This window comes from Enhydra lutris, unplaced genomic scaffold (genome assembly GCF_002288905.1).
Source record: "Enhydra lutris kenyoni isolate GAN:26980312 unplaced genomic scaffold, ASM228890v2 scaffoldscaffold14, whole genome shotgun sequence".
NCBI classification, from domain to species: domain Eukaryota; kingdom Metazoa; phylum Chordata; class Mammalia; order Carnivora; family Mustelidae; genus Enhydra; species Enhydra lutris.
The window spans coordinates 19,842,922-19,857,138 of record NW_019154098.1 but is presented as its reverse complement, the minus strand read 5'-3'; the positions used below and the strand labels follow the sequence as shown (position 1 = coordinate 19,857,138).

The following is a 14,217-nucleotide window of genomic DNA, read 5'->3' as shown; positions in this document are numbered from 1 at the left end:
AAATTTCCAATACATAATGTAACCGTGTTATGAGCATAGTAAGAGTGGTACCTCTAGTGAAGTGAAGGAACAAAGTGAAGAGTCAAGAAAAACAGAAACAAAAAGTGACTAACCCTATGGGGGATGAGGAAATAGGGAAGGCCTTCCAGAAAAGGTGACACATTAGTCAGGTTTTAATAGGAGAAATATGAGAGGTCTTGAGAAACATTCCTGTGAAGGAGAGTAACACATGCAAAGGCAGAGAGGCAAGAAATAGCAATGTGTTGGCTAAAATGAAGGATTCTGAAGCAGCAGGGATAACTGGGTACCAATAATTTACAATAGTTTAGGTTTTCATCCTTAGAAAAGAGAACTTGACTGAATAGGACACTGCCAGCACAGGGCATCACACCAGCTGTTTGCTACTTGGTGGTGCTATTACTTTCCTTCATTTGCAGTTATTACTACAGATATTATTGCTACAGTAATTACTATAGCATTTGAGTCAATACATTCTCTTTCTGCTCTTATCACATTATGTTATTCTGACTTTTCATATTCCCTTCCCCCATTATCTTTTAATTTTATAGAATTTGGTTTATCTGTAGAGATTTTCCTAATAGCAGAAATTACTAAAGCTCAATGTGAATTATTTTGGTTATGTTAAATAAAAATTTCATAATAAAGCATACGATGGCTAATGGAAGCAGAAAAGTTACTGCCAGCATTTAAGACCTACTTAGGCAAGAGATGAAAGGAAACAGATGGGGACATGAAAGTCTGCTTGTCTAAGAAGAAGGTGCAAATGGAAATAAAGTAATTTTAACCAAGAATAAAGGCCAACATTTCTTTCTTTTTTTAAGATTTATTTATCTTGAGAGACAGAGAAACAGTATGAGTGGGGGAGTGGTATAGAAGGAGAGAAAGAATCTCAAACAGACTTAACACTGAGCATGCAGCCCATTGCCAGCCTTGATCCCAGGACCCTGAGATCATGACCTGAGCTGAAATCAAGAGTCAGCTACTTAACTGACTGAGCCACCCAGGCACCCCTTTCAGGGATATCTTGCATGATAGTATGGAAGGTATGCTTAATTCAATATGTATACGACCTGAAGCAGAAGGGTTAACTACCACATTACATGACACACTCAAGATCTCAAAAGATTTTAAAAGGCTGGAGATAAAATTTAACTTAAGGTACTGCAGTTGTGTTAAAATGTAACTAAAACACACAGGATGGAATATACACGGCTGAACAGCAGCATGTTTAAGACAGACTCGGGAGTTTCAGCTAATCATGAACTCAGTGTACTACCCAATGATATGGCCTTGAAGAAAAGTTCTGTTGCAATAAAGGGCTGCATTGTACTATCCACTATACTGTACTATACCAGACTATCCCGTTATACTAGAAAACCATCAGAACATAGCCAGGTGAGTATATTTAGTTAAGAAAGACACTGACAAGAAATGAGTCTTTCTAGAGTGACCAGGATAAAAAGGTGATAGTCGAAATGAGGCCATATGAAGAATTCTGAAGGAGCTACAGATGTTTAGCCTAGGGAAAAGACAAATCAATGGGCTCTTACTGATCCCTGTCTCAAAATTACGTGAAGGATGCACTGTGGAAGAGATAGGTTTTATACTGTCCAAAGAGGAGAACTAAGACCAGTAGGAAAGCTAGAGAAAAACAGATTATGATTCAATAGCATAAAGATCTTTCTAAAATTTAAACCATTTTTGGGCTCTTGGGTGGCTCAGTCGGTTAAACCTCTGCCTTCAGCTCAGGTCATGATCCGGGGGTCCTGGGATTAAGTCCCACACTGGGCTCCCAGCTCATCGGTGGTGGGGGCGCGGGGTGCTGCTTCTCCTTCTGCCTGCTGCTCCCCTGCTTATGTGCTTGCTCTCTTTCTGTGTCTGTCTCTCTGACAAATAAATAAAATCTTTAAAAATATAAATAAAATAAAATTTAAACCATTTCAAAGGTGGAATGAATGGGCTGCCTTACAAGCCAAGAAATGGCTATTATTCAAACACTGGCAGGGAGACCCAGATCTTGAAAGGTATGTTGTGGGGATTCTACGTATCTTCCAAATTTGGGATTTTATTCATCACTCCTTAAACATGTCACATGTTTTCAGATATTGAAGATGGTTCAGGAAATAGCAGTAACATGAATGAATTATAGGAAACAAAAAGAAGACTGACTAAAAAATGAGAATAATTTAAACCAGAGAAGTTACATGGAAAGCTTCTAGGAAAAACAAATACAGTCAGTGATAACTAGTTCTGATATAGTTCTGTGGGGTTTTTTGATTGAGTAAATGTAGCATATGCAAAATTAGTATTTTCTTAAATGCCAATTTTTGAAAATAGCTCTTTAAATTAGATCTATACTACTTTTTTAAGGGATGGGTTTATTTATTTAAAAAAAATTTTTTTTAAATAATCTCTACTTCGAATACGGAGCTCACACTCAAAACCCTGAGGGAAAGAGTGATACGCTCTTTGAACTGAGCCAGCCAGGTACCCCCTGGTAAGACCAATAGTATTTTTACAGTAATATATTTCAACTGCTTATCTTCCTTGACAATGGCATTATCTTTTTTTTTTTTAGTACAGCTTACAAATGAGATTACATTAGTTTCAGGTGTACAACTTAGTGATTGAACGACTCTGTTTGTCACGCTGGGCTCACCACCAGTGTAGCTATCCTCTGTTACCATATGATGCTATTACACTACCACTGCCTATATTCCCATTCTGTACCATTTATCCCCAGGACAGTCATTCCGTAAATGGAAGCCTGTATCTCCCATTCCTCTTCGCCCATTTTGCCCATCCCCTCCGTTCTCATCCTCTCTGGCCATCAATAATTTGTTCTTTGTATTTATAGCTCTCATTCTTTTTGTTTATTCATTTGTTTTTTAGATTCCACATATAAGTGAAATCATATTATATTTGTCTTTCTCTGTCTTCACTTAACATTATACACTCATGTTGTTGCAAATGGCAAGACCACATCCTTTTTTGTGGCTGAGTAATATTCCAGTGCATGTGCACATGTGTACATCATTACCCATTCATCTCTCAGTGGACACTTGGATTGCTTTTCTATCTTGCCTATTATAAATAATGCTGCAATAAAGATGGGATACGTCTTTACAAATTAGTGTTTTCATTTTCTTTGGGTAAATACCTAGTAACGGAACTACTGGATCATATGATAGTTCTATTTTTAATTTTTTGAGGAACCTCCATACTGTCTTCTCCAGTGGCTGTACCAGTTTGCAATCCTAATAGCGCATGAAGGTTCCTTTTCCTTCACATCCTCACCAACATGTATTATTTTTTGTCTTTTTGATTTTGGCCATGCTGACAGGTGGAAGGTAGTATCTCTTTATGGTTCTGACTGGCGTTTCCCTGATGGTTAGTGATGCTGAGCATCTTCTCATGTGTTTGTTAGAGAATGGCTTTACCTTACCCAGTATGTGATGAGTATACTTTTTGTTCCCATTTATTTCCAGAAAACGCAATGTGCCTTGTGTTCATTATGACCACATGATCCCCACAGTCACCTAGATTTAAAAAGAACAAAGAAAAAAAGATTTTATAATGAAAGCCATGACTTTAAGAAAAAGTGATCTTGGTTATTTATAAAGCTTTTCAAAATCTAAACAACACATTAAAAAATATAAAGCAAGTCACAGTGCAACACCAAAATCCTTGAACAGGATTTTGCTGTTCTGTTCCTCTTTAACATAACATCTAAGTATAGAAAGAGTTGGCCAGACATTTGGAAAATCTCAACACTGGAAGGTAAAAGAGAATATAATAAAGATGCCAATAATAACAACACATCTTTGAAAGGCAAACTATTGTTATTCCTATTGTCTTTTCCCATTAATAATCACACTTTGCTAAAATGTTTATATTAACATACCTTTAAATATCTAATACAAACTTTCCCTTAAAAATAGACGACAAAATGAAAACAATACGCATATAGAAGTAAAAAGGTATGTTTTACCAATAGGCAAATTGAAAACAAATGTAAAACATCACAATTGATTATTCTTCCCAAATTCAGAGAACAATAGAGTACTATGATCTTATGCTTAACTACTAACCCACGGCTTTTTCCACCCATATTTTAACTAGCTACATTTAAACTGCCACTCTCAATTACGACAACATGCATATCTGATAAGACAGATGACCTGAAAATGAAAATATATGTATTAGATTAATTTTCCAGTGAAAGTACCCCTAAATTTGCCTGTTCATCTAAAAAAAAAAGTAATAAAATAAAAAGTCAACATACAGTTTTCACAGAAGTCACTATATATTATAAGATCAAATAATCAGAAACTTTTTTTAAATGCCTATTTTAGGAGTGTCTAGGTGGCTCAATCATTAACCATTTGCCTTCGGCTCAGGTCATGATCCAGGGTCCTGGGACTGAGCCCCATGTCATCAGGCTCCCTGCTCAGCGGGAAGCCTGCTTCTCCCTCTCCCACTATCCTGCTTGTGTTCCCTCTCCCACTGTGTCTCTCTCTGTCAAATACATTTTAAAAATTAAATAAATAAATGCCTATTTTACTAACAGGGAAACTTTTAAAAAGATTCTAAAAGCTTATTTATTAAAAAAAATGAAAAAATAAGTATAAATAAATGTCATATATGGAAACTAAGGATTACATTATCAGATTCTATGCAAAGCTTTGAATTTGAATGATAGCAATTTCAGAGAGAAGTAGATAGTCTATGTGGAACAAGGATAAAGGAAAGAGGATAAAGCAGTAGGTTTTCTTTACCACAGTGAAAGGGAATCTAGAAATATAAAGGAAAGACCCAGGAAACTTACTGTGAGTGGGCTGAAAAGATAGTTTTGTGTTTGGTGAATTGCCTGAAGTTCCTAAAAGTGACCGACAGTGGGCTACTAAGGCAACTGGGCAAATGAATGAGAAAAACAAAGATGGTGAGAAGAGATCTACACCTTTTCAGAGAATACTGAAGTTACCTTAGTTTTGGAGCAGACATTTACAGCTGAAGAAGCTAAGGCCTGCTAAGATTAAGTGATCTGCCAAAGCTCACACACCGTGTTATTTAACACCTGTTCTTGCTCTTTCAGTGACACTTATGTGGAGGAAAAATGAAATTTTTACACAAATAAAAGCTGAACTTATTTATAAAATGTTACTTAAGCTTTGAGAATGCAAAAAGTACCTTAAGCTACTCCTAACAAAGTTACTCTCATTTGTAGAGATCAAAAAGGATCTTTCAAAGGACATTAGAAAGAATACTACAGACGAAAATCACGTTTTTTCATCTCTAAAGTATGAACATCTAATCTGGGAAAAGCTATTCTCTCTCAATAACTTATACCAGATCTCTATTAAATATGTTCTTAGAAGCACTTCTCTGTCTCTAAATAGAACTAACCAGCAATTAAATATTTGGGTTTTTTACTGCATTACATATTAAAACAAAAGCCAATATCATTAAAGGCTAAAATCCTGAATACAGTATAATCATTTCTGTCTAAATTTCTTGTTAAATGGACAGATTTCATTTTAAAGTTTTAACTAAAAAATTATGCTTTATAAAATGCACCAAATGAATATAAATTGAAACCCTGTTGCCTGATGAAGAGATGTTCCAAGAGAAATTTCTTACAGATTAAAAAAAAATAAGAGTTCAGTAAGTAATTTTTAGAATAGGAATTGTGAGTTTAGTTGTAAAAATTCTCACCTTAGATGTGTAATGTTATTTGACTCTTTTTTATAATATTCAGTGCTAAACTAAATAAATGAAATAAATTAATTAATTTAAAAAATCAGGTGCCAAATAAATTCAGACAAAATCAATAAAGTGGACACTCAAAAGCTTCCTGTCAGGGAACTGAAGGTCTCATGAGGAGTTACACGATCAGGGGTGTTTCTCAGTTCTATAGCTTCAGTATTTTGGCTCGTTTTCTCCCCAAAGCTAGAACTCACATTTTTTCCTCCAAATTGCCTGGGAGAAAGGAAGTAACATTCAGTCTGTATCCTCCACGTGCGAGGGCCTGAGCTCAGCCTCTCATGTTCACTTTTCTGGCACTGCAAGTCTCACATCATCGAAGTGGGCTTTATCCACCTCCTCCCTCCCAGCAGCTTATTTTTTAATGAGCAAACGGAGTCAGAGGTTGAACAACTCCGCTATGATCGCACGGCTAATTAAGTGGTGAAGTTAAGATTCAAATACAATTCTAGTGACTTCAAAGACAAATTTTATCCTCTTTACTACACCAGGATGGCAAAGAGGTGGCAGGGGTAACGGCATTTGGAGGCAGTGATATCAGTCACTAACTGATCACGCACACCTTTCCACTAAGTTCTGAGGACAGCTCCGAAATCCTTCTCAACGGACTCTTCCTAGCTTAAAGTTATGTGTCACTGATGGGGGAACAGAAGGCTGGCTGAGGACAAAGCAAAAGCTGACACCCTGCAACCTTCCCCGCTCCCACTCCTGGGTGAGACATATGTGACATTCTTTAGAAATCTCCCAACTATCTTCATGTTAATACCAGGCTAGAAGAAAAAACCTTGATGATGACAAGGCCTCAAGGCATCCAGTCTCTTACAGGTTCTCTTTAGCATATGAAAGTACTACTGAAACCTCCCTTTTCCTTACCTCCCTCGACCCCATCCTACATAACCTGCCACCCCTCACAACCCTGGGGCAGCAGCTCTTTCTGCCATGGGTCCTGTCCCTGTGCTTTAATAAACCACCATTTTGTACAAAAGAGGTCTCAAGAATTCTTCCTTGGTCATCCGCTCGGGACCGCACCCCACCGAATCTCACTTATATTCTAAGACTTCATCATCACCTTTGTACTTCACCACATACCAATTCTTCAGATAAGGTATTCAAAGAGACCTACAGCATAGCCTCAAAATTTCTAGTCTTATTTACCAGTTCTTTCCTACACCAAAGTTCGTACAAGGTAAGCCATACGACTTGCTATACTTGCTATTCCCTGAAGCATTATTCCATTACTTCTATTCAAAACACGCACACACACACACACATACACACACACGAATGTATATACATATCCTATCTTTTCTTTGCTCCTTCCACTAGAAATACTCTCCTGACTTATTTCCACTTGCTAAATTTTATCCATAAAAATTTAAGTTCCACATAATATCAAGTTCCAAAATAAATACCAGTCCTTCCATAAAGCCTTTCCTAACACCAAAGCCAACGTCCTTTGAGTCCACAAAGATGCCTGAATTTCTCTTACAATACTGGTTTAACTTTATTTTGTCGTATCGTTTGCACATTTTATTCTCCACCTACATCACAAGTTTCCTTCTGAGGATTCTTAATGTAGACTCTTATATAATGGGAGTTACCAGTCACAATAAGTGTTAAAAAAAATTCCTGGTGTTCACTTTAATGTAAATAGGGCTTGTTCTATCATGCCTGGCTCCCATTCAACTCCTTTCCTAGATTACATGGGAGACACTCCTGGTTCTTACCTTAGAAATAGGACCATTCAAAATTGTCTGAGCTACTCAGATTCCATACAAGGGTAGATTCAGATGGAGATGTATAGAAACTTGGTAGGATTCTCTTCCAAATCTGCTTTATATTCCTTTTCCATTGACTGATTAATTAATCTACTTACCACTTACTAATGCCAGGTACTGTTCTTGATGTTGGGAATATAGCAATGAATGCAACTGAAATCCCTGTTCATAGTAAATCTTACATTCCAGTGGGATGAGCTAGACAATAAACACGTAAGTAAAATACACAGTATGCCAGGAGCTGATAAATATAGGGGGGGATAAAGAGTAATACAGAAGTATTATTAATTGGCACAGGATTTTGTGTTTTAACTTCCCTGGGACAAAGGTCCAGAAGTGCAACTGATATATGGTGAACTTATGTTTAGTTTTGTAAGAAACGGCCATGTTCTTTTCCAGACTGGCTCTACCATTTTATATTCCTGCCAGCAATGTGTAAGTAATCTGGCTTCTTTGCATCATCAGTAGCATTTGTTGCTGCCACTATTTTTCATTTCAGCTGTTCTGATAGATGTGCAATGGTATCTCACTGTGGTTTTAATCTGCATTTCCCTAATAACTAATAATGAATTTTTTTACGTGTTTATTTGCCAACACATAATTGGTCATGTACTTTGCTCATTCTCTAATTATATGTTTGTTTATTTCTTGTGGGCTGTATGGTTGGCAAATATTTTCCTTCAGTCTGTAGCTTGTCTTTTCATCCCCATTCACAGCACCAAATCCTTGTTTAAAAGTTCTTTGGTTTAGGGGCGCCTGGGTGGCTCAGTTAGTTAAGCATCTGCTTTCAGCTCAGGTCATAATCCCAGGGTTCTGGGATTGAGCCCCGTATCAGACTCTCTGCTCTGTGGGGAGCCTGCTTCTCCCTCTCCCTCTGCTGCTCCCCCTGCTTGTGCTCTTTCTCTCAAATAAATAGAATCTTTAAAAAAAAAAAAAAGTTCTGTGGTTCAGCTCAGTGGTTTTAAAACTGTATTTGATAGAGATGTCAGGTTCTGAGAAGGTGACTCACAGGAGCAAGGGTCCAGCATCTTCTCCCTCCTTTGGCCAGCGCAGCACTGCTTTGCTTGGTTTTGTTTTTTTTAAAGATTTACTTATTTGAGAAAGAGAGAGAGAGAGAGCACGTGCATGTGGCGGGTAGCAGCAAATGGAGAGGGAAAGAGAGTCTCAAGAAGACTCTGTGCTGAGCATGGAGCCTGATACGGGGCTCTACTTCATGACCCTGAGATCATGACCTGAGTTGAAACCAAGAGTCAGACACTTAACCAAGTACACCACTGATGCCCCCCAGTGCAGCACAGTTTTTATATATTGGGTCTCTGTACTTCAGTTTCAGAAATGTTTAAAAAATAGCTATTTCAATTTAGTGATAAATAACAAAATTCGCTTTGGTCATTATGTTTGTTTCCAGCCTTGAAAGATAAACTTCCAAATGCCTAATTCAATGTTATTTTTGGCATCCCTGAACTTGAGCATAGCCAACATGACAGATGACCATGTAGGTTACCACAAAATCTACTGACTGTAAAGACACTGTGATAGGAATTAAGGTGTGTTGTTTAAATTTATCAATAATATCTAAATATTCACTTCTAAAGGAGTTAAGTATTCTGGATGTAACCTGGAACAAAACTCTCCTTCACTGCTTTGTACCGTGATATTCGAGGAGTGGAAAAATAAATGTGTAATTAAGACTGCAAAATTAACGGGGCACCTGGTTGGCTCAGTTGCTAAGTGTCTGCCTTCACTCAGGTCATGATCCCAGGGTCCTGGGATCAAGCTCTATATTGGGCTCCCTGCTCCTCCCTCTCAAGTCCCCCTGCTTGTGTTCCTGCTCTCGTTGTCACTCTGTCAAAAAAATAAATAAAACCTTAAAAAAAAAAAAGATTGTAAAACTAAGATGATGCAGTAATTGACATTTGAAATAAATTGACACTGAACTCAATAGTAAGAGAGAAAAATGTTAGCTTGGTACCTTTTAAAACAGCATTCCTAAACTTTTTTTTCCTAATAAGTCCTTTCAAGATGTAAATTAGTAATACAAGGCAGAATGCTAAATGTTAGACTAGATCTAATCTAATCTTTGTTAAACTGTCTGGTGTGCTAACATTCATAATGTTAACAACTGTGTGCAACTTGTATTGTTTCATTTTATGCAGGTCAGGAGTATTTTAAGATAATCTAATAACTAGAAAATGCTAAAGAAAAGTTTCTGCTTCTTTTTAAAAATTTATTTATTTATTTATTTATTTTTAAAAGATTTTATTAATTTGAGAGAGAGAGAAAGCATGAGTAGGGAGAGGGGCAAAGGGAGGGGAAGAGGGAGAAGCGGGCTCCCCACTAAGCAAGGAGCCCAATGTAGGGCTCGATCCCAGGACCCTGGGATTATGACCTGAGCTGAAGGCAGACATGCTGAGCCAGGCTGCCCTTCTCTGCTGCTTTTAAATGATCATACAGTCCTCCTCAATATTTTGAACTGTGAGCAGCAAAAAGAATGGAATCCTCATGAAGAGTAAGTCGTAATCCTAAATTACCATGTGTCCTTTCTTTTCATTTATCAGTGACAAAGAAACATGCTCAAAAAGCTCTCGGGTCCCAAATTCAGAAGGGCAGCTCTAATTAGAAAGAGGAAGGAATGCTTTTCCTAGTTCCACATTATTTCCAGCTCAACACAGACCACATTTTCCATAAAAAAAAAGAAAATCTTGTAAGTGGAGAGCTGGTTTTCTACAACACTTGACAAAGTCCACTCAACCTACAAAGCAGTTCAAATGTTATATATATCATGTTTAGATATATTACTGGCTAACTTTTATCTTTTATTTATTTATTGTTTTGTTGGCTAACTTTTAAAATCTCCTGGATATACGACCATCACTTATACTGTTATTCTTCTGGGAAACTGTATGTCAATTTTCAAAAAAACATGTTTCCAGTGATTGTGAGCACATAATACTTACTTAATAAGTGCTTATTAAGCCAATAAAGCACTGGGTGTGGTGCATAAACAATGAATTTTGGAACACTGAAAAGAAAAAAAAAATAAAATGCAAAAAAAAATAATAAACTTAGAACGTGAAATGTTTATTAAGTTGAAAATTGTTTGCAATTTAAGTCTTGACTTTAGTGACATCTTGTGGATATAAAGTTTTGCTGATTATGTTATGCATTAAAATGTATAATGAAACAAAAATAACTCTTTGTCTTTAAAATGTAAATTTTTAATTTCATAGAAATGCTATTCTCCTTTACTAGAAGAGGATGACCAGATAGGCAGCCACAAAAGTTCATCTGGTTTTCTAGCAGAATGTTCTCATTAGGTACCTAAGGAATACATTTCCAATAATGACCTGCTTACCGGAAAGCAGAACTTTAAATTCAGTGAACCGGTAAGTGCTATACTTACTACTATTTCTACTTTTCCCAAATTTTGTACTGTTTGTATTTCTACAAAAACAACCCAAGAGATCTCGTATATCACCTTGTTAATAACACTGCTGAGGTTAAAAAAAAAAAAAATCAGCAGGAAAACACTGTTTAAGCAGCTAAGAATCAGCACAGTAAAGTGGAATGGGTAATATTATTACCTGAGGAAACAAAGTACTTGGGTTCTGGTCCCAGTTCTATTATAATCTAGCAGCTAAGGGACAGTGAGAAAGTCACTTGATTCTTCTGATTTTAGTTTTCTCATATAAATGAGGCAGAAAAACAAAATATCTGAAGGCCTAAGGAATTAATTTCTATGACTTGGTAATTCGAGGACTATAGCATTCTCCTTGTCTGCCAAAAAAGATTTTTAAAGTAAAGAAATTTCTAATCAGTCATGTATAAGTCTGCTGATCACTATTTTACTTTGGAAGTCCAAGTGCTCCTCATTATTCACAGATTCTACATTATGAATTTGCCTATTCTCTTCAAATTTCTTTGTAATCTTAATGCCTACAGTGTTTTCTCAGTCATTTGCAGACACATGCACATCAGTGAAAAATGTGAGTGGCTTGATGCACTCGTTTCAACTGAGGTCAAATAATGTAATGCACTGACTGTCTTTTGTTTCGACTCTTTTACCATAAACAAGTGTCTCTTTATGGTCCATTTAATCCTAGCTTTTTGGCATTTTTGTGCTTTTTAAAGTGCCTTTACTTTTTAAATATCCCTCAAGTCTGATGCTCAAGTGCTGTGTAGTGTTCCTAAGTGCAAGAAGGTTCCAGTGTGTCTTACAAAGAAAATGTGTGTTCGATAAGCATTATTCAGTCATGAGTTACTCTGTGGTTGGCCGTGAGGTCAACAAAATGTATATTAAACAAGGTGTCTTTAAACAGAAACACACATAAAACAAAGAAGACTATGTATTGACTGGCTGACAAAAAAATGTTGTGACCAGAGGCTCAGAGGAACCTAACTCTGTGTCTCCCCTAGAAGCAATGGTTCGGTGTCCACTCTCATTCAGCATTCATGGTTACTTTAAAGACCAGAACTACAGTGAATAATGAGAACTGACTGTGCTCATAAAACATTTTCTTGAAAGTGTCATTCCACAAAACGTTTCTGACAAGCATCTCTGAAGGACCAGACATTGTACTAAGTGCTTGCAGAACAAAGATCACCATGACAGAATCCTTACATTCAAATTCTGTACTTAAAGACTACACGGGCTGTGGGCTTGCTATGAAATTTTCATTAAGGGAAGAGAAAGATGAGAACAGCAAGTAAGAGAAATGGAGGAACTCCTATGTTCTTGCTCTTACCCAAATCAAACCATCTACACATCTTTTCCTCCTCGGTCCACAGATCCCAAATCTAACTTAGCTGAAATACTACAGCCCTGATTAAAAGTAATTTCTTCATTCTCAAAACTAGTATTCATGAATGCATATATCCACTCAAAAAACATTTATGCTGTCCAACTATGTGTCAAACACTATTCTAGGCATTTCTAGCTGTGAAAAATTCAGGCAAAGTTCCTGTCCTTTTAGAACTTCGTCTAGTAGAGGGAGGTGGATGATGCACATTTATATAATATGTGTGATCAGTGAATGCTAATATTTTTTAAAAGGCAACATAAAGTATAGTAAGTGAAAGGGGGAGCTGACGGAGGAATTGGGTAAGGTCTCTCTCAGGATGTAAGTAGGAGAAGTCTGAAAGATGTGAAGGAGCAATGCATAAATCTGGAAAAGCCATAAATCTGGAAAATCCCATGCAGGCAGCGAAAACAAAATGTGAAAAGGCCCTAAGGCAAAAATGTGTTGGCAGGTATATTAATGAAACAGTAGTAAGCCTTAAGTGGATTACTCAAGGGAGGTAGGAAATAAACTCAGGGAGATAACAGGGACCACACCATGTAGTTCCTTGTAAGGCACTGACAGACCTTTGGCTTTTGCTCTGACTCTCATTTGGAAAAGATAATTGTAATTGATCTGGGGAGAAAAGACCCTACTGGGGCAAGAACAGAAGCAGGGAGATCAGTGAGGAGGCTTTTGGAATAATCCAGATTAGAGAGTACAGTGGTTTAAAATTACAGTAGAAGAGAGAGTTAATGAGAAGTGACTAAATTTCAGATATATATGTATTTCTTTTGGGTACATATATTTTTTCATACACACACACACACATATATATATACATAGACACACACACTTTACAGGGAGTTGAACAAAGAGCAGTCAAAAATGAAGATAAGACTTTTGACTAGAGTAAGAAAAAGACTAGAGAAGCTGTTAATTGAGATGGGGAAACTAGAAATAACAGGTTGGTATGGGTGGGGGAAATCCAGGAAGTAAGATATCTCCAAGTTAAACACATGTAACATGCTGGAGATGTCTACCAGACACCTAAGAACATTTGCTGAGTAGCAATACGGTTATAGGAGTCTGGAATACAGGAAAAAGGTCAAAAATGAAGATATAAATTTGGGAGCTATAAGCATAATAAAAGATATTAAAGATAGAGATACGAAACTGAATGTGATTACTTAATGAATGTGATGGGATCCCAGGACCAGGTTCCAGAGCACTCCTAATTTTTAATGAGAGAAGACTGGGCAGTTAGAAAGTTGAAAAGAATAAAGGAACTGGGAAGGAGGAACTAACAAGAGAACGCATCCAAGAACAAATGAAGAACGTGTTTAATAAGAAAGTTCTTTACATGAAAACTAGCCTGGACTCCCCAAAAGGTTAACTGCAAGAAGAAAATAAGACAAGGATTATTCCTTTTTTTTTTTTTTTAAGATTATTTATTTATTTATTTGTTTGACAGAGATCACAAGTAGGCAGAGAGGCAGGCAGAGAGAGAGGCAGGCAGAGAGAGAGGAAGGGAAGCAGGCTCCCCGCTGAGCGGACAGCTCAATGATGCAGGGCTCGATCCCAAGACTCCAGGATCATGCATGCCCTGAGCCGAAGGCAGAGGCTTCAACCCACTGAGCCACCTGGGCACTCCAGACAGGATTATTCTATATTAAAAAGATTGGTGGCGCTTGGGTGGCTCAGTCATTAAGCATCTGCCTTCTGCTCCAGTCATGATTCCAGGATCCTGGGATCAAGCTCCCACATCGGGCTCCCTGCTTGGCAGGAACCCTGCTTCTCCCTCTCCCACTCCCCCTGCTTGTGTTCCCTCTCTTGCTGTCTCTCTCTCTCTCTGTCGAATAAATAAATAAAATCTT

At 37.3% G+C, this 14,217-nt stretch overlaps 1 protein-coding gene across 1 annotated transcript in view; it reads right to left on the bottom strand.

Annotated features, from left to right (window-relative positions):
- LOC111146613 (mitochondrial ribosomal protein L13) overlaps positions 1–14,217 on the bottom strand; it is a 46,835-nt gene that overhangs the window by 27,381 nt on the left and 5,237 nt on the right. The window contains exon 3 of the mRNA XM_022502244.1: positions 3,467–3,560. Coding sequence (XP_022357952.1) covers positions 3,467–3,560 — 94 coding nt within the window. The remainder of the gene's footprint in view (positions 1–3,466; positions 3,561–14,217) is intronic.